Source organism: Syngnathoides biaculeatus, chromosome 18, assembly GCF_019802595.1.
Source record: "Syngnathoides biaculeatus isolate LvHL_M chromosome 18, ASM1980259v1, whole genome shotgun sequence".
Classification (NCBI taxonomy): Eukaryota; Metazoa; Chordata; class Actinopteri; order Syngnathiformes; family Syngnathidae; genus Syngnathoides; species Syngnathoides biaculeatus.
This window is the reverse complement of record NC_084657.1, coordinates 8,559,598-8,579,783: the sequence shown is the minus strand read 5'-3', so window position 1 is coordinate 8,579,783 and position 20,186 is coordinate 8,559,598. Positions and strand designations below refer to the sequence as shown.

At 48.3% G+C, this 20,186-nt stretch overlaps 1 protein-coding gene across 10 annotated transcripts in view; it reads left to right on the top strand.

Moving 5' to 3' along the window:
- The first annotated feature begins 67 nt into the window (after window positions 1-67).
- Window positions 68-20,186, top strand: part of zc3h12b (zinc finger CCCH-type containing 12B) — a 62,697-nt gene continuing 42,578 nt past the window's right edge. For 7 of the 10 annotated variants that reach the window (XR_009792533.1, XM_061803784.1, XM_061803787.1 and 4 more), the window contains exons 1-6: window positions 5,132-7,140; window positions 10,173-10,923; window positions 11,044-11,183; window positions 11,615-11,849; window positions 11,975-12,081; window positions 12,160-13,426. Coding sequence is in view for 8 of the 10 variants with exons in the window: in XM_061803784.1 (XP_061659768.1) it covers window positions 10,346-10,923; window positions 11,044-11,183; window positions 11,615-11,849; window positions 11,975-12,081; window positions 12,160-13,426 (2,327 nt within the window). In the remaining 2 variants the exon portion in view is untranslated. Of the gene's footprint in view, window positions 455-2,075; window positions 7,141-10,172; window positions 10,924-11,043; window positions 11,184-11,614; window positions 11,850-11,974; window positions 12,082-12,159; window positions 16,856-19,268; window positions 19,693-20,186 lie in introns of those variants that run through there. The other 3 variants (XM_061803788.1, XM_061803781.1, XR_009792532.1) reach the window with 3 other exon arrangements.

Below are 20,186 nucleotides of genomic sequence, written 5' to 3'. Positions count from 1 at the left end.
ATGGATGGATGGTTATTCTCACACTGCCCTGCACTCAAGCGTTGGAGTTTTTTTTTCTTTCTTTTTTTTGTACACGTGTTGCGTCACTAACATGCGCCGACAGGTTCTACTGAGGACTGGAACCTCAAGTGAAGTCTGGACGCGGTCGCCTGATTAAATCAGAGCAACGCGGAGCGACCCCTTCAAATTTCCACAGCAACGTGGCAATAGCGTGCACGGCGGTCACCGACGCGAGGTCGTGGCCGGCCGCCGACTGTGAATTTTACACGCAGCCGGTGACGGACATTAGCCTGTTAGCAAGCGCCAGCTGCTAACTTGTGGCAGGTTAGCGCCAAACAAATCCGTCTGGTTTCTGGCCGAAGTCTCCGATCTGCAGCGAAAACGCTCGGAGCGAGGAATTCCAAATAAAGTTAGTAATGCCGCGGACCTTGCGCGTGGGTCTTGGCTGCAGCAGGTAAGTTTGTTTACGAGTGTATACGTTCTGGTTCTTGTCCGTCTTCTCACGTTCCATATTGAATGAACGCTACTTTCTCGAAACGTCAATTCAGAGCCGAGGCGATAATTTTTACTTAAATCAGCCCATTTTTTGCATGTGACTTCATAAATAGAGTTCTTCAGATTTTAGCCACGCCTGCCCGCCACTTCAACTACGTCATTAAGAGTTTATTGCGGTTTTTTTTTTCATCCACCCATCCATTTTTCTCAGCCGCTTGTCCTCACAAGTGTCACAGGAGAGCTGGAGGTAATACGGGCAGGAGCCAGGGTTCACCCTGGACTGGTTGCCAGCCAAGCACAGACAACAGTCGCACTCACAATTTAGAGTCTCCAATGAATGTGCGTTTTTTTTTTGGGAAACAAAAACCCATGCAGGCACGCGGCGAGCGTGCAAACTCCACACAGGCTGGGCCGGGATTTGAACCCTGGTCCTCAGAACTGTGAGGCTTTTCACCTGCGCCACCGTGCCGCCCTGTTACACGATAAATTGTGAAAATAGTTTAAATATTGTTGTACAGTACATCCATCCATTTTCTTCCCCACTTATTCTCACGAGGGTCGCGGCGAGTGCTGGAGCCTATCCCAGCTGTCAACGGGCAGGAGGCGGACGGGGTACACCCTGAACTGGTTGCCGGCCAATCGCAGGGCACATTGAGACAAACAGCTGCACTCGCAATCACACAATTTAGGGCAATTTAGAGTGTCCAATTAATGTTGCACGTTTTTTGGAATGTGGGAAACCCACGCTGACACGGGGGAGAACATGCAAACTTCACACAGGTGGGTCCGGGATTGAACCGGGGACCTCAGAACTGTTAACTGTTATCAAAGATACTTGGCAGGGTCTGAGACTCAATTACTTCAAGCCCGTAAATGTTGTGTTTTGGGTAGCAAACAGGAAACGGACAGGTAATTGACACAAACGACGTAATTATGTCAGCAATTTTGAAATCTGCAGATTTGACAAGCCTAATCCCGTTGATTGCCTTTTGTGTCCAATCGACAAACCGCACGGATCCATCACCACTTATCCCGGTTCGGATTGCGCGGGCGCTGGAGCCACTCCCAGTCCCCTGACTTTAGGCAAAAGGCGGACTACACCCTGAACCATTCGGCAGTCGGTCGCAGGGCACGTCTAGCCAGACGACCGCTGGTACACATTTAGACTGGAACTGAACCCGCACCAAAGTCGGGCAACCAGACCGCTACACTACCAGTTTCGAACCTAACCCATGTTATGCATAAAACGGTAGCCAAAGAGGGCTTCTGATGGAAGGGACCTTTCACTGAAGCGGCAAGAAAGCGTATAAATCAATATTCAATAGATCATCAAAAAAACTCGAATCCTGGCCAATTTTTCAATATATTATCCAAAATAAGCCAAGATTCAGTGGCAGGACAACGTAGATTCCGTCCATATCTTGTCATTTTTTTGGGTAGAGAATAGTAAACAAAAACCTTGCTAATAGCCATCATTAGCAAAATCTCACTTGAGCGTAATCGTAAAACCACTGCAGTGTTTTTCCAGTCGAACGAATCTTTGCTTATCATCTTGACATTTTCCCATCATTTCAATTCAGGGCTCCTGATGGATGAATGAAGAAGCGGCAGACAAGCGCACTGCTGGCTGTGGACGTTCAGCGAAACAACACTTGACAAAGTCATGCTTTTATAAGCGAGAGCGCAATGGCTGCTCGTGACCTTGGCAAGCTCCCGGGCGAAACCGGGGACTTGGGGATGGGTTCGGGATCCCCTTCTGGATGCGGCTCCCCCGACATAACAGAGGAGCATCCTCCAGATAAAACGACTTCCGTTGTGAAAACGCAGAAATCTGGGAAATTTAGGACTGCGCTTACATTCTTTGGAGTTCGCAAGAGCATGTGTCTCTTGCCCAGCTTTTTTGGAGGGAGGAGTAAAAACCAGAGCAAGTGGTCTTCTAAGAAGGGAATCCACAAAAGCAAAACTCATGATGGGCTGAGCCAAGTAAGTCATAATGACAGCCCGAGAGGTGGATCCGCCTCCGCTGGGGATTTTGAGTACACCAACCAGGGCGACTCCACCGAAAATCTTCACGATATTGAATGCAGTGAACGGAAATCACAGTCTCTCACGAGACAGAAACGGGGTTTGAAGAGTTTTTTAAATAGTTTGAAACATCATAAAAACCATCGCAATGATGGTTCAGATAAAACAGAAATGATTGCAATGTGCTCTCCTCACTGCCATAACGAGGTGCCTCCCGTCCCCGACAACCCTGACCAATACGTCACGGAGTGCCTGGAATCCGACCCAGACGTGCCTGATTTTGCAAATCCTGTGTGTGATAGTTCGCTAGCACCTGAATGTAATGATGCTGAAGTGCTAACTTCAGAGAAGAGTTTGGAAAAACAAAGTCCAAGGACTGAGGCCGATGATGAGTTACGTGTCGATCACACGGACGAGGTTAATTTGATGGCCGGGGTTTCCGGTGAATGCGAGCAGAGCGGCGGAGGACTTCTTAGCGAGCCTCGTCTGTCACTTGAGCTGATACCCGATCCAGCACTGAAGTCTGGAACGCCTGCTGGCTCATCTGATCAACTGAACCTAATTTACAGCGAGGTCGCCTCGCTGAAGAGCTTTGATTCGCTCACTGGTTGTGGGGACATCATTGCGGATCAAGAGGTTGACAGCATCTCAGAGACTGCAGTTTCTGGAGAAAGGAGTAGAAATGGAGGGAAGCGGGCCTCCTGCTTTCTAACTTACCAGGGCGGTGGTGAAGACATGGCTTCCCCCGAAGACTTGGATGAGCAGTGTCTTCATGATTTCTGGGAAAGTAAGGCATCTGGAGAACTTCACTGTCCTTGCAACCAAGACCACATAAATCCAACTGCCGGCATGACGACTTCACACAATCACAATATGGACTTTGTGGACAGTAACGCCGCACATCAAGCCGGCACCATGAACACTTCAGCTGATGCGTTGACTCCTCAAAGCGAGCATCAAGAGTCAGTTCCTAATAGTGATGAGGGCTACTATGATTCAATTACCCCAGGTCCAGATGAAGGACAGGACAAAACAGACCGACTAAGACAGGCAAACGGATTACCGAGGGACAGTTACAGCGGGGACGCCCTCTATGAACTGTTTGCCACTGATGAGAGTCTTGTCAGTCCACCTAATGAAAGCAAACTCAGACTGTCAAGTTGTAAGCAGAGTGATGCAACTGATTCTGCCTTCTCGGAGGCCGATCGAGTCCAAAGTGCTGACCCGTATAAAGTGCAGGACTTTATTGAGGTGCAGAGCACATGCAAGACCTTCAAGGTGAGACGAAATACAGTAGCTCCGCAAGAAATTGACTGGAATGACTGTAATTTGAATTCAAAACCAAAGATGGCAGCGAGCGAGAATTTTGAGGCGGAGGAATTCGATGAAAAAGGAAACGCGCTCGCTTCCTCAATTACTCTCAGTGTTGACGGCGATGACAAGCACAGCAACTTGTCATTAGTGAGCACATCTGAGCCAGATTTTGAAACATTACGTGATCCCAAAGAGCAAACTCCGGAGGAAAACAAGACCGGCACGATGCTGTCCCGACACGTCAATCCCCAGTCTCCGGACGGTAAGAGTAGCGCGGATGAAGGTCAAACCGTGTGCTTCTCTCAAGCGCTCGTCAACTACGAGAAACGCTCTCAGATGATGAGCAACTTGCGCAACGTAGACGCGGATGCCTTGGAGACAAACGCCGCCTTCACTCCGAGCATGGAGGCCTTACCCGCCATTGTCGCGTTTGACGTTGTGGACATGCATAACGAGGGGCAGTATGATGAGCAGATTCACATGGAACTGGAGGAGGAGATTTCGTCACCATTTCAGGAATTTGAAGACAGCTACCTCCAAAAAGATGCCTTCGCTGAATGTGACTATCAAATGTTGGACCTGTATGAGCAGAATCTGATCAGTAACACGTGGGCCATCGCGAGTCTCCCGCGGCACCTCGGCCTTACAAGACTTAGCCAGTCCGTGTCCAGTCCGTTGTCCCTCGAGAGGAGGAGTAGGTCTCTGGACACGGAAAGCCTTCAGTTGAAGATGCCTGTTGCGTACAGAGAGAGGAGAGCTGCTACCCCTTCCTGTCTTGCAGCTGAAAGAGACCCTGAGAGGGAACCCTTAGCATATTATAAAAAGAATGTCCTCATGTCCGCATCACAAGTTAGAGATGGCGCTAGCGCCACGGCCTTGCCGTGCCAAACTCGCTCAGAAATTAATTTAAGCCTTCCCCCGAGCGACAAGGAGAGAACTGAGCCGGTCCAGAAACACACATTTTCTGATTCATTCAGGAGGCGGCTAGCGGACAGCGAAGACCACCTTTGCGCCGCCGTGCCGCCGTCTTGCGAGGTCACGTCACGGAATGCGGAGTGTTACGACAGGCCCCGCCACCTTCCCTTGAAATCCGATTCTTGTTTACCTCAGAGCGCATTTGCATATTCAGGAATAGACGCATCCTACGACGCCGACGAGGACGCGTTTAGCAAAGCGGCGGCAGACTTGCAGTCGTACATCCGGTTTAGTCAGAGCAGAAAGACGGCGACCCGGGAAAGAAGCTCCCATTCCGGAAGTCCTTTAAGAGCCGGCGTGCATATGGATGACTCCCCAAAATGACCACGGACGTGAAAATGAAAGGGCAGGACGACGAATAAATCTGCCGTAGATTGTTTGGTGTTTGTGGTTATTACGGTTTATGCCAACAAGCAATTCATTCCGAATGAAAGCGAAATTGGACTATTACACAGTCGTAGAGGGCGCCAAACGCTACGCGCACACGTAATGGTTTCATTTCATATCTCGTCAACATCAAGTATTTGTTGTACTGAAACTCGTTTTTCCTTAGACGGCGGTATCATACCTTTCTGCGCTTTATTACGGGAACTCTCCTCTTCAGCCTGGTTTGCAGATACCACCAGTTGCCTCTTTAATATCTTACTTGATACATATTTCTTTCAGTACCACAATGCAGTTTTTTTTTTTTTTCTTAGTTCACCTCATTTCAAGTTGAAGAGGTTTTGAATTATAACACCAGGTTTGCAGTACCCGGAAAACGTCTCTATAGTTTTTGATTGTGGTATTGAAACTGTACCGACAACAGTCGAAAGTTGTTGCTGCAATTACTGCGGATGAAAAAAAAAAAATATATATATATATATATATATAGAGAGATTCTGTAGCACGAGTGCAAAAGCAGGAAACGGACAACATTTATGCTTTTCATTGAGGGAGAAGGAATGTGGTGTGAATAGAAATCCATGCCTCATATTCATGCCAATGATATTTTATTGAATGGATGAATTAGGTTTTTTTTGTCATAAGCAAATGTTATGGAATGTTTTGTATTTATATTGTCAGCTGTTTGTACTTGTAGGACTGTAGTGGAAAAATGCAGTCACAACTTAATATTTATTCATTTTAGCTCTCATTTGGGGGAATCTGTTTTGTCAATGTGAACGCTGCCTTAAAGTAAAAAAAAAAAAAAAAAAATGACAGCCTTATTGTTTGTTTCCCATCCCGTCTGTTGGGCCACAATTTTTTTTTTTCGTCCACGCTTCACGGACTAAAGGAGGGAAATTTGACATAACTGTCCCTAGAGAATGAAAACTTCCACATTTATCTCCTAATGTAGGTTTTATGATAGTAATTATGCTTTACATATGAACTCAACTGGAACATAACAGGAAGTGCTCCAAAAAGATTGGAATATCCGACGACAAAACATTTGAAAGCCCCGCGGCAAGAAAATGCGTCTGCTCGATGATGATGAATGAAGTTGTTTCGATAAAACCATAAATTAAATCACGGCTTCCTTTCAGTAGATCGCCTTTGTGAGTAAATGGAGGTCAGAGTCCGGTAATTATAGTAAACAGCTCCCTAAGTCTTTACAGTTTATGTCACTTTTTTATGTGAAACCATTCAGCTAGTCGTTTTTGGTTTGTTTTTAGTTGTTACCGATCACCCTTTGAAAGGAAAGCAGTACAGTAGCTGGTGTGTTTACTGTATTCCGTGTCATTACAGTTCAGTGAGCTGCTCTCGAGTTTAGTCATCTAAAATGGTGGCACAGCATTTGTGTCGCTCCTCGCTCCTCGGCCTGAGCACATTTTGCCAAATACGTGGGGGTTCGCTTTGTCCATTTGGTGACATTTTTCTCATGTAAAGTGCAAGTTTTCTGGAAACCGCACATCGCTCGGACCTCAGCGTAACACCCAATTTGGTGGCCGACGGGTGTGCGGCGCACGACAACAGCAGCGACTCAAATGCTCGACTTGCTTCCCCATCGCGACGAAGAGTTGCAAAAGTTGTTTGTGCCGCTCTGGGAAAGGTCCAGTTGCGTGTTCGGCGCGGAAGGCGTGTGCCGAGCAGCCCTCGGCGAGCGTCGTCCCCCTCGTGATCTGGCAACCTTGAGCAAACTGCGACAGCGCAGCAGCGCCGATGGCGGCCGAACATCCTTCCCGCTCGCTCGCGCGGGGCGAGCCGAGGACGACCGCGACGCGGTGAGACGGCCACCGCCGCATGGCGACGCTCGACGTGCGCCATTCCGCGAGGACGAGCCCGAGCCCCCGCCGTGTGGTCGCCACTTCGCCCTTTTCATGGAACTTCATCGCAAGTTGGCTGGAAAAGGTTAGCACGCGCAAGTCGGCTAGAAGCTAACACGTTCGTACGTTCGCGTCAAAGTTGGCACGTTTCGATGCCCACCCTGACCCGGACCCGAGTGGGCGCTCTCGGGTACAACGCCAAGTCCGAGGTCCTGCTGGTGACCGCGTGACTTGGCAGCCACGAACGGGGCTAAGGGTTAGCTAGCCCGGCTAACGCGTCGACTCCGACCGGCGGGCTACTCCGCTAGCCTGCGCTAAGCGGGCCTCGATGATGTCGAGGCGATGACTCGGACGCCAAAGGTCGCGTCCAATATTAGACAGCGCCGGCACAATCCCGCGAGTAACATTTATGTGCCCGAGGCAAGAGGGATGACATGAGCCAACGTTGACGTTGACGTGCATTTCATCCCAACACGTTTGCAAATGAGCGCTATCAAAGTCGCCCAAGTTCTGACTCGAAAGTACAAACAGTGACTCGCTACAAATGGCCAAATGATGAGTTTATCTTTCCATTTCCGCTTTGAGCTCCCAACTTCCCAAACCGACACACACGTCCACCATTCTGTCTCGAAACGTGATTGATTCGCCGCACATTTTCTCCCAAATCAGTGACCGACCGCAATTATTCGGGAAAGTTAAAGAGAGCCTAGCGTGATTGATTGGCTGCTAACATGGTAAGTTTCGACTGACACTGTCACAGATGCTCGTTGTTGTGGTTGCTGTTTTCAATCTTGCATGTCAAAACATTACAAACGCGAGGTTAACATTGTTGAATTGCTACCAAACGTCAAACTCACCGCAAAATAGTTCGTCTTACACATTTCCACCTCTATTTCATGTCAAACGAGCACCTACACTGATCAATAAATCACCCAATTGGCAATACACAAGAGCTACGTCCTTATTTACACATTCCAATTACTAAATAATGTTGGGATACATACACAGTCCATGAGAATATTGTTACTCGAATACAAAGTGACAGTTACAACATGTCAGCTGACATAACCTCGATAAATATTAAAAACTATTTACATTCCGACAATGTAGTTTTAAGATGAGTGCGTCTGACGAAATAATACAAAGGACTTCATGCACGTTTGTATGACCGTCAGTTGTTTCCTACTTTTCAAGATGCATTTAGAGGGCACGGCCGTTTATACATGAGGTATAACCTGTACCCGCTACTTATTCAAACAGCACTATGAAATAGTTCTACTATATCATGGATTCAGAATGCAGCCACAGTCAGTCACAATGTACAGGATGGCCTCAAGGACCTCCTTAAAGGACCCGCTGCTGTGAAACGACCGCATTTACAATAGCAGATGCGCTAATGGCTAATCAAACGTAAACCTGCCAATCGGAAACGTCACCGATTGGCTTAACGTGCATTCGTGTCAACTTCAAAATGGACAAAGTTTACACAGGTAGAGACCTCGGTAAATGGATCCGCAACGCTAACTGCAAGGAAATGTGCATTTTTGAATTAGTTGCACCGTGTACACATAGCAAATCATTAATTTATGATTTGGTCAACATAAAAAAAAAAAGATACAAGTAAATTGGGCCTCTTCCTGCCTTTTCTTAGGCTGCAGTACACCGAAATGCGGATCTAAAAATGACATTTAAGTTGAGCAGAGAAGCCGAAATATGTTCTTTTGATGCCACCTTCAAGGAAATGCAACGTTTCCTGTTCTGAAACATCGAATTGACTTTCAATGATGTCCTTTTTTTTTTTTTTCTATAAAGCAACGGTGCCGGCTGGAGCGTCGAAGCTAGCCGCGCGTGTTGCGCCGTTTACTAGCTGCCCGAAGACGAGAGCTGACGAGCCGTGTTTGCTTTAGTCGTGACTTGTAAAAAGGAGTTAGCTGATGACATGGCTGTGTTGCTAAGCAACACACATCATGGGCTGCGCCTGCGATCGGGCAGTATTGTGTCTGCTCTCCACCCAAACGGGCTCCTTAACTGAGGCGCTTTGGATTTTCACGTGGAACAAAAGCCGTTCTAAAAGTGTAAGACGTGCACTTAACAGATGAGCTGCCGAGCAACGTTCACTGTTTTTTTTTTGGGGGGGGTGGGGACCGGCGGCTTCACTGATGATCAGCCCACACGGTCTCAGGTTCTATGCACTCATGCGTGTCTTCCTTGGCTGTTGCTTTTGCGCTTCAATGCGAGGCTGCTCCGCAGTACATGAACAGACCGTGCGCTTGATTCCATGGTATTATTTCAAAACTAACAGACTGCAGGAAGAGGAACGTCACAGAGATGTTGTGTGCGCGCGTCGTTACATTTCTCTTTGACTACCTTCTCCTCGACACGCGGGAGAATCGTGACAGCGGTCGGCTGATTTTGTCGATGCACTGCATACGTACAAATCTTAAAGAGCGTTACGTCACGTTCGCAACGACGCAGTCGCGCGGTGAAAGGAATTGTCGACACGGCATCATAAAAGGTGCGCGCGGCTTTCAGAGGGATCAGATTCAGAATGGCGTTGTCACCTTCTGAATGTTCATGATTTTGTCCGTCGCTAATATGCTCGTCGCGTAACGAAGGAAAAATAAGTTGATCAATGTTGTGGATGCGTACGAAATCCACACTGTGAATGAGCCTCAGCTAAAGGCCCCTTTAAACTCGCGTGCGCAGCTCCCACGCGTACTTTTGCTTTTATACTCGAGCGCAGGTCACGTGCGTCGTTTTGGAAATGCGCTGCGGTTCTTCTCTAAGTCAGAGGTGTCGCTCAACGGCTATTAAAGGCCCGGACACCGCTAGCGTGGAGTTGCCTCACCGTTTTTGGGTCTTTACTTTCTTTTCCGGAACAGGAAAGAAAGCAAGAACAACGACAACTGCGGAAGAGCGTCTGCTTGAACAAATGGACCTAAATGACCGGATGATACGTTTGATTCCACGCAGTTTGACTTTGAGCTAGAAAAGATCTCCTGCAACTTTTTGAGGCCCATTTGTCGCCGCGTGGATTTGGCGTGTTCCCATTTTGAGGTCCTGTGCTTTTTTTTTTTTTTTTTTAACCAGCATTCCATTTTGTTTGATCTCTTCCAGGTTTAACTAGTGCAAGCCCTCAGTCCTGCGCCTCAGTCCCGCTCAAGGAGTTTTGAAAGTCCATCGACGAATGAGAGTCCCCGGTGGCAGGCGGGCTGAGGACGAAGCATGGGGTGTAAATCCCACGCGTCGAGGCACACGTGACAGCATGTTTTGCATCGGAGTGGCTCAAAATGGAAAAGCACCCATGCAGGGAGAAGAACATTAACTCGTATGGGGACCGGCACGCCGCCGACGAGCCCGAGGACGGCAGCGGCTCGGAAAGCGACGCCGAGGAGCGGCGGCGCCTGAAGGCCCGGCTGAACGACGGCGGCGGCTGCAATAAGTGGGAGCCCCTGGCGCCGACCAAGCCCCACCGCCAACTGTGTCGTTCGCCGTGCCTGGACCAGCCCAGTTTTTCCCAGAGCAGCACGGTGCGCGAGTCCCACGAGGACGAGACAGGCGCGGGGCCGGCCAGCGAGAGGGCGTACCAGAGCAAAATGGACTTTGCCTTGAAGCTGGGCTACTCCGGGGAGCAGGTGGAGATGGTGCTCAACAAACTGGGGGCCGCCGCGCTCATTAATGACGTTCTCGCCGAGCTGGTGAGGCTGGGAAACAAAGCGGAATCAGAGAGTCAACCTTCTGCGTCGCTACCGCTTAGCCCCTGCGCTCAAGAGACCGTTAGTCCCGAGGTGCCCGTGGAAGAAGAACCCGCGGACCCCTTCGAGAACCTGCGGCCGATCGTCATCGACGGTTCGAATGTGGCAATGAGGTGAGACGCTCGCTAGCGAGTTGGACCACAATAGTCAGCCGCAGATTGTTGTGCTGTCTGGCAATAAAGTGATGAAATCTTAATCGTTAATAAAATCTCGTTGATTTGTCGTCCTATCAGCCACGGAAACAAAGAGGTTTTCTCTTGCCTTGGAATCCAACTCGCCGTCGAATGGTTCCAGGAAAAAGGCCACAAAGACATTACCGTCTTTGTCCCGGCGTGGAGGAAGGAGCAGTCCAGGCCTGATGCCCTCATTACAGGTAGCAAAGCAATTTTTTTTTTTTTTGCACGGATACTGCATTAATAAGCAGGGTAACAGGACGTGTCAGTATTATTAGTATTAATATCTATCGTGGGACAGTTGGACTGCAACAGTCAAACAAGAATGTTCTGTTCATTTTATTCAGGCCCAACTCATTCATCAGCCGACGTTAGCCTTTGCAAAATGGCAAATCATCTTTTTTTATTTAGATTTTTTGGGGCGTGTCTCAAGACAAACAGAATCTGCCGCTTTTTGCAAAGTCAAAGGAAAACCCTATTTTAGAATCATCAAATGTTGTGCCTGGTTCGGCCTCAGTTATTCTTCCAAAAAGCAGAAAAAAAATAAAATCCATATCTGTCAGACCCTCGCTTGCCCGAAGATCGCTTCGACGTACGCGCAGCTGGCTAAAAAAAACTGTTTTCTTCACAGATCAAGAAATATTACGCAAGCTGGAAAAGGAGAAGATCCTGGTTTTCACCCCGTCTCGGAGGGTCCAAGGCAGAAGGGTGGTGTGCTACGACGATCGCTTCATAGTGAAGCTGGCTTATGATTCTGACGGAATTATTGTGTCAAATGACAACTACAGAGACTTGCAAAACGAAAAACCGGAGTGGAAGAAGTTCATCGAGGAACGCCTCCTCATGTATTCGTTCGTCAACGACAAGTAAGGACTTGGAAACGCAGTCGGCAATCACGATAATCAATCAGGCGCTCCGACGGCGGCCATTTGCTGCGCGTGTTGCAATTGGCAAATGTGTGACGTGGCGGCGCTCGCGTTGGTGTCCTCAGATTTATGCCACCCGACGACCCGCTGGGAAGGCACGGTCCGAGCTTGGAAAATTTCCTTCGCAAGCGTCCCGTCGTCCCGGAGCATAAAAAGCAACCTTGCCCCTACGGTGAGTCCAGCACATTCTTCGCCTGTCGCGCTTGACGGGAACGCGCTTGACTCGAGTTCTTTTCTTTTCTTTCGCAAGGCAAAAAGTGCACATACGGACACAAGTGCAAATATTACCACCCGGAGCGCGTCAACCAACCGCTGCGGTCGGTGGCCGACGAACTGCGGGCCTTCGCCAAACTGTCGGCGGTCAAGACCATGAGCGAGGGGGCCTTAGCCAAATGCGGCACCGCTTCGGCCGTTGCCAACCAGGACGGCAACTCGGAGGCGGCTAAACGCGTGGCGCCCAAACGCCAGTCCGATCCCAGCATCCGCTCAGTGGCCTGCGAGTCTCCAGAGAGCCTGTCCGTCGGGAGGAAATCTGAGACCAATTCCGTGCCTTCCCTCGTGACCGCTCTCAGCGTGCCCACCATGCAGCCGGCCAAAAGCCACGCGGCCGGCGCGTTGAACACGCGATCCGCCAGCAGCCCGGTTCCCGGCTCCTTGCAGTTCTCGCACAGTTCGCTGGAGCACATGTCCAGCGTGCAGTACCCTCCCATTTTGGTCACCAACAGTCACGGCGCTTCCGTCACCTACGGCGAGCAGTTCCCAAAGTACGACTCGGTCAGCGACCACGGCTACTATTCGCTGCGCAGCGACTTTTCCACCATGAGCATGAGCAGCGTGCACAACGTGGACAGTTTCTGTAGCATGGAGCACGAGCACGTCGCGTGCCAGAGAAGCCGCAGCCGCTGCGCCGAGTCCTGCCTCGGCCACTCCAACAGCGACTCGTTCTCCTCCTACGGCGATCCGTACCCGGGCTCCGCGGACGGGAGCCTGGAGGAGAGCCTGAAGGGCCAGCAGCAGCCGCCGTCCGCCTCGACGGGCAGAATGCAGACTTACTCCCGCGGCTTCCGCCGCGAGGGGCTCACGAGGGTGCAGACTTACGGGCCGGAGGAGCCCAAGCAGGGTCCGTGCAAGCAGCTCACGCCGCACGTCCAGCACGCGACGGTCGGGGCCCGGTCCAGCTGCCCTGGCGACTACCCCGTGGCGCAGAGCGGCCTGCCGCCGTTGTCCTCGCAGCCGACGCGCTCGCTGGGCATGACCCGCATGGACAGCGTGTCCGATTCCCGGCTGTACGACAGCAACCCGATGAGGCAGAGGCGGCCGCCGCTGTGCCGCGAGCAGCACGCCAGCTGGGACCCCCTGCCGTGCGCCAACGAATCTTACGGCTACCACTCGTACCCGCTGAGTGGCAGCCTCATGCCGTGCTGCGAGCGGGTGATGGTTCGCAGCATGCCCGACAAGATGGAGCAGATCTGGAACTCGCCGTGGGAGAGCCCGCCCGCCGCCGAGCACCAGCAACGGTACGTCATCCCCGAGCACCAATATCAGACTTATCGGAACCTTTGCAACATTTTTCCCGCCTACGTGGTCCATTCGGTGATGGAGAAGAACCCGCATTTGACGGACCCCCAGCAACTGGCGGCCGTCATCGTTACAAATTTGAGGTCTTGTCACTGAGGGCCATTCAGGCGCCACATTTGAGTGCTTTTGATTGATGAATGTTGCCCAATGTGCAACCTTTGCCCTCAGGAGTTTTTTGCGCGCCCCCCCCCCCACCCCCAATGTCCCCGCTCACATCGACGAGATGACATCGAGTCTTAGGTGGACTCGGAAGACGTTTCGCATTTGTGGTGTGACGGCTTTCCCCACCGACATCTTTCGGAACCGGGAGCCGAGCTTCCTTTCATCGTTTGAAAGCGCGGATCCAGGGCAAAATTTGTGTTTTGCCCACTCCATTAACCGTCCCCCGATTTCATTTTGACCCAAAGCAGCCCCGCTTTCGACACCAGCCGGCGACATCCCCGCTCGGGTCCTTCTTACAGACGTTGCCGTCGGGTTCGTGCGGATGCGGAACGCCAACGATCCAGAACTCGCTTGAGCTCGGCGGTGACTTTTTTTCTCCTTGTGCATTTCTTTCCAAGATGAATAAGAGGGAGGTGCACACATACCTCCGAGCATGAACTATGATATTTAATGGCCTTATATCTGGATGACCTCACGCTTTTAGTCTTCTTGGATGAGACGTAAACGCACTCTCAGTCTTGAACGAGATCTATTTTCGCAGTCTCGACTATTTTGGTAGAATTTGACAATGGAGCCAAAAAGAGAATCGTCTTGTACAGACGTGCACGTCTATATCTCGTTATATATATAAAAATCACACAGAAGCCATGATTCGAGTCATTTATAAGCTGCTAAATAATGCCAAAAACGGTCACCATTCCCACGTCACATCACCTTTTACTCCGTCTAATTGGAATTATTTCTCATTTCATCGTCTATACTTCTGTCACATTTGTTGTGAAAATAATGCACACGATATGTAGCGCTTCCTACGTCTCTTCGGCTTTTAGACACGGCGCGCCAAGTTGTTGTTTTTTTTTTTTTTTTTTAATTAGCTATACTTCTTCTAGTATAACTTAGGGAGTACGGCGTCGATATATGTGCCCTATGACTGACCGGCGACCAGTTCGGGGTGTCGTCCGAAGTCGGCCGGGATAGGCTCCGGTGCTCCCGCCACCCTTGTGTGGAAGAACGGATGCCTAAATTTGGGTATTCAATACCACTTGTACTATATCCATCTTGATTTATTTATTCCCAGGCTACATACAATACATGATTAGCGTAATTTCCGGCCTACAAGTTGCAACTTTTTTGACATGCGGTGATGCGGCTAATTTCTGCATTTTTTCCAACGGCCGCAAGGGGGCACTCGAGCTGAGAGCGGTGGAATATATGCGCCGAGGAAGTGATTTTTACCGGCCCTGTTAGCGCTGCGTGTTGCTGCTGCATTACTGGCGTGTCTCAGTGACATTTACCGGTAATTTTTACTTTAACCCGCCCTGTTAGCGTTAGAGTGAAACCCTTTCTGTGCGCTGTCCATCTTTTGTAAATATCTCGTGTTTAAATGCGGGCCGGGCGCTCGCGGCTTTTACACACGTGCGGCATTATGTATGCACCAAATGGTATTTCCTTTCCAAAAATACTCACTGAGGGTTGTAACCAGGTGCGCTGTGTAGGCCGGGAATTACAGTAAATTTAAAAAAAAAAAAAAGGCTCCTCTTAACTCGTAGGTCGTTAGTGGAGCCGTTTGTTGCTTATTTTTGCATCAAAGATAACTTTTACATACACTTAAACGGACCGACGTCGCACACCGAGACGGCGGGACAAGACGGTTTCCAAGCCTGCTTACGATTGGCGAAAAGCGCCAAAGAGGGTTGCTATTAACGCGCGTACGGTAAATGTTGAAAACTGCAATTTGGATGATGATTGCGGTTCAGTTACAGTCAATTGATCATTGGAAACGGAACAATTTCCCTACTGGTTGAATGTCGAGACATGGGAAAAATAAAAATAAAAAATCCCGTCAGTTTGCACACAGCTTTGTTATATTTCAACGATTTGATTAAAAAGCCAGCCAATCGATGCGTATTGGGCCTGCAAGCTTGATCAAAACAAGAGGTTGAATCACTGTAAAGCAAAAGGGAAAGAAAAAGAGGTGAAGCACGTTTCGGCTCTTTGGCTTTTATTGTGAAAGCGGATGACTCAAATGGAGTTTGGCTCCACCTCGCGGCACATTTCTCTCAGGATGCTTTGACTTTTTCACTTCATTGGTTCTCTTCTAAATAGCGATATATATATATATATATATATATATATATATATATATATTTATTTTTTTGGTGAAAACGTGTAAATACAAACTGCAGCGTAAGGCTTTGTATTTTATGACTCACCTCGAATTGTTTAACGTCGGCTTTACGCGACCCCGACGATGGCGTCCGAGGAGGCGAATCGGGCGAGCGCGGATCGAGGCGGGCCGCTGACCTTGAGAATTTGGAGTCAAACGATACAAGACGCCGGCCCGATGGCGAGGTGACGCTCGCTGAAAGGGAAATAGCGCTTGAACGCAATCTGTACCTGTCACCTGACAGCGCAGCGAAAGCTCAAACTCGAGTACAAGACGGCCCAAGTCAAGTGCTATTACACCTTTATAGCGAATTTAGGGGCGCTTGATTCTTTCTTCTTCTTCTTCGTGGTGATTCTTTCAAGATTTACATTTTTCTCTCCGTTAGCCAAAACGAGTGTAGGCAAAAATGTGTGTTGTATAGCCCAAATGATTTTTTTCGGGGGGGCTTTGCCGCCTTTTTTTTTTTCATGAAAAACGACGAGGCCACTTTGAGGCCGGCCGTCTCTTCATGAGAAGGTGAAAACAAAACTGCCTAAATGTTTCTTGATATGAAACAATCAGATTGCAAGGCTGCTGTCACGGTTGTTTCTGGCATTTGGCTCAAGGTTTGCGCGCCACCCCCACCCCCCGCCACCCCCCTCCCTAATGTCGCGGTTGAAGAGTGGGAAAAAAACCCCAAAATTTTTTAAAAAAAGAACTATCAGTGTTGTCAGGGAGTGTAAGAACGAACGCCGCACCGATGACCTTCAGACGAGCGTATTAAAAAGGCGCAGTTTCAGGATTGAACACGTCCAGAAGGGGCAGCGGATTATTGGGCCGAGCACGGCGACTTTTGAGACGGAGTCAGGCGCAATCGTACCTTTCTTTTTGGAAGTAGAAGAAAGAGGCGTGGCATGTATTTGTTCAAACGCACCCGGCAAAGCAATTCATCGGTGGGGGGGCAACCTGTACTTTGTTGTCCAACGGAGGTTTGGGGAAAATTTCTTTGCCCCAGCGTCCGTATATTAACACCAGGTGGAGTCGTTTCACGCCGGCGCGACTTCGGAATAAGCCAACAATAAAAATATCCGCACAAGTTGACCTGAAAAGTGACAACGTCCCGAAATCAGTGGCAAACAATTCTTCAAAGGGAAGTCCAGTCATTGAAAATAAAAATAAAGTATCAGATGGGTCAATGGTGCGCAATGCGTCGATCGCGGGATGGAGATGAGCGACGTCCAACGGCGCGATTCACATACGTGCTGTCAAAAATGAAAGGGAGGAGCCACTGGTTTCTTTTAGGCAGCACACGGAACTACTTTCTCTAACAACGACCGCTGTTGCGCCACGCCACACTCTTTTTCCACTCATAATTACAAATGTTACAGCACTCACGCAGCCCATTAATGTGTTTTATAATGACAGGGTCCAGGGACCGGAGCTCGCGAGACAGCCACAGGTTCAAATCCGTACGAGCGAAAAGGAAGCGAAATCTTCCCACGTGCCGATTTTGTCACAGGTCATTTTCGAGCGACTTATTGGAAATGAGTTTGTCCCGATTACCCCCCCCCTCCCTCTTTTGTAAGTGCCGCAAACAACCAAGCCTCAAATGTCTAGAATTGACTTTTGCTTGTTGATACAAATTGTATCTGTACCTTGAATGTAAACTAAATATCAAAATGTATATTATGAAACAGATTTTATTTCAATAAAGGGGAAAAAAAATGCCTAACGTGCGTGACACCATGTGTCACCGGGAGTAGCCCGACGGTATGTACTTTCTCTTACTGGGCGAGGCGAGCGTCGCCCCCTCAACTGTACATAATTTGGATTTTCACGTGTACATGGAAAACGCCACTTCGGTGAGTTCACGTGGATGTTGTAACCTGTGCTTATTTTCCCCTCAAATTGTGAATATTTTTTGCCTCGTGTCAAACTTTTGGAATGTTTTTTGGTGTGCAAAAAAATAACAATGACAAAAAATAAATAAATAAAATGTGTTCACCAGATTGTTACACACTAAACTACTTCACGGGACACTTTTACGACGCACTATGAAATGATAACACCGTGCCAGTTTTGAATCATTTGTGTATTGATGTTCGACGTGTTTTAAGATCTATTTTTCCTCTTCAAACTGGAATTTGTCGGAATGTTCGGCAGGCGGTCAAACGACGTGTTATTCCTTCGACCGCTGAAATATAATATTGAAGTCGTGGAAATCTTTTTTTGTTGCAACCTGTGGACAATTTATCTCATTTTCCATTGTCACCCTATGGAAATTGGATTTGTGCTATTTTGAAGATTTGTGTCGAATCGCATGTCGATGGCGAAGAAGACGCAGACCAAAATTTTTTTTTTTTTTGTATTATTTTATTGCATTTTTTTCCCCACATAATGTAATTTAATTTGTGATCCGTGGTTCCAAAACACACCCACACTAATCGTGTACCTTTCGACACTCGATGCCGGCGCGCTCGGCGATGGACAGACTCGGTTTGCGGAACGTCAGCATTGGAGGCGTGCCCCACTCATATTAACTTACATATTTACACCGTACGACTCGGGCGAAACCCCGCAAACGTTGAGGATCGCACGATCGACGTCGTATTGGGAACTTTTTCCGGAAGGGGGCGCGCGAGTGGAACCGCGGCGGCGTCTGCAGTGTAACGACAGAAACGTGAACGCAAGCGTGTTGTGTTGTGTTGTGCTTATTATCTCCAGTATTGTAATTCAGTCACTGACTGGAAAAAATTGCTTTTTCTTTTGCTTTTGCTTTTAGTAGACCAAACTAGACTATTTTGAGTCTGCGGGCTCAAACAAAATGTAAGTCTTAATGACGTGTTTCTCACCATTAATAAAGTTACGTTATGTTCTATTCCTACTGTGTACTCTTTTGATTATTAAAGCGATTCAGGCAATGTTCCTTTTTGGAGGCGGACTTGGGGGAGTCCCAACAATATTTTTGGGGTGAGCTCGAACCCAGATCCAGTCAGACCCATATTTGTACATCTGACATAAATGTTTCGGATGAACACGCGCGCACAAAATCTTGCTTTCCCGGAATTGTGTCATAAAAGTGGAATAACATCCATTTTCCGATCAGTGCCCAACAGTTTTATCTCCCGTATTATTTAAACAGGGGGTCAAGCAGCGTGGGCACAGATCAAAAGTGAACACACCCCTGTTCAAGTGCCAGGTGGTTGTGATTTATGAAAATAAGAAATTGTTTTTCAACTTTTCGCCATGACTGTGACCTCTGAAAGTCAAAACAGTTAGAGGAATTCATCTCATCCGACCACAAAACCTCCCATGACTCCTCTGTATCATCCAAATGGTCATTGGCAAACTTAAGATGGGCCTTGACATGTGCTGGTTTGAACAGGGGAACCTTCCATGCATGATTTCAAACCATGTCGTCTTAGTGTATTACCAACAATCACCTTGGAAACGGTGGTCCCATCTCTTTTCAGGTCATTGACAAGTCCTGTCATGTAGTCCTGGACTGATTCCTCACCATTCTAAGGATCATCGAGACCCCACGAGGTGATATCTTGCATGGGGCTCCACTCCAATTGAGATTGACCGTCATGTTTCGCTTCTTCCATTTTCCAATGATTGCTCCAACAGTGGACCTTTTTTCACCAAGCTGCTTGGCAATTTCCCCGTAGCCCTTTCTAGCCGTGTGGAGTTGTACAATTTTGTCTCTGGTGTCTTTGGACAGCTCTTTGGTCTTGGCCATGTTACAAATTTGAGTCTGACTGATTGTATGGGGTGGACAGGTGTCTTTATGCAGCTAACGACCTCACACAGGTGCATCTGATTCAGGATAATACATGGAGTGGACGAGGACTTTTAAAGGCGGACTAACAGGTCTTTGAGGGTCAGAATTCTACCTAATGGACAGGTGTCCAAATACTTATTTGCAGCTGTATCATACAAATAAATGGTTAAAAAAATCATACAGTCTGATTTCTGGATTTTTCTTTTTAGATTATCTCTCTCACAGTGGACATGCACCTACGATGAAAACTTCAGACTCCTCCATGATTTCTAAGTGGGAGAAATTGCAATATAGCAGGGTGTTCAAATCCTTATTTTCTTCACTGTATGTAACCAGATTATTGTACTTTTTATGCCCAAAGATGTTTTCTTTTCAATTCATTAGATACATATTCTAATATTTGGCATGGGGTTGGAGGTATCATTTATCCACCCATCTTGGAGGAATGTGGGAGTCTTTAGTTTTCAGAAGCGCCTATCCCAATAGTAACATCTTTATTTACAGTACATGGCTCTTTTCAAGTGTGGTTGAAACATACTTATTGTACTTTCTGAAATCCCACAAGATGGCACCAAACTCCTCAGTCATTTCATTGGTCTTTTGCTTT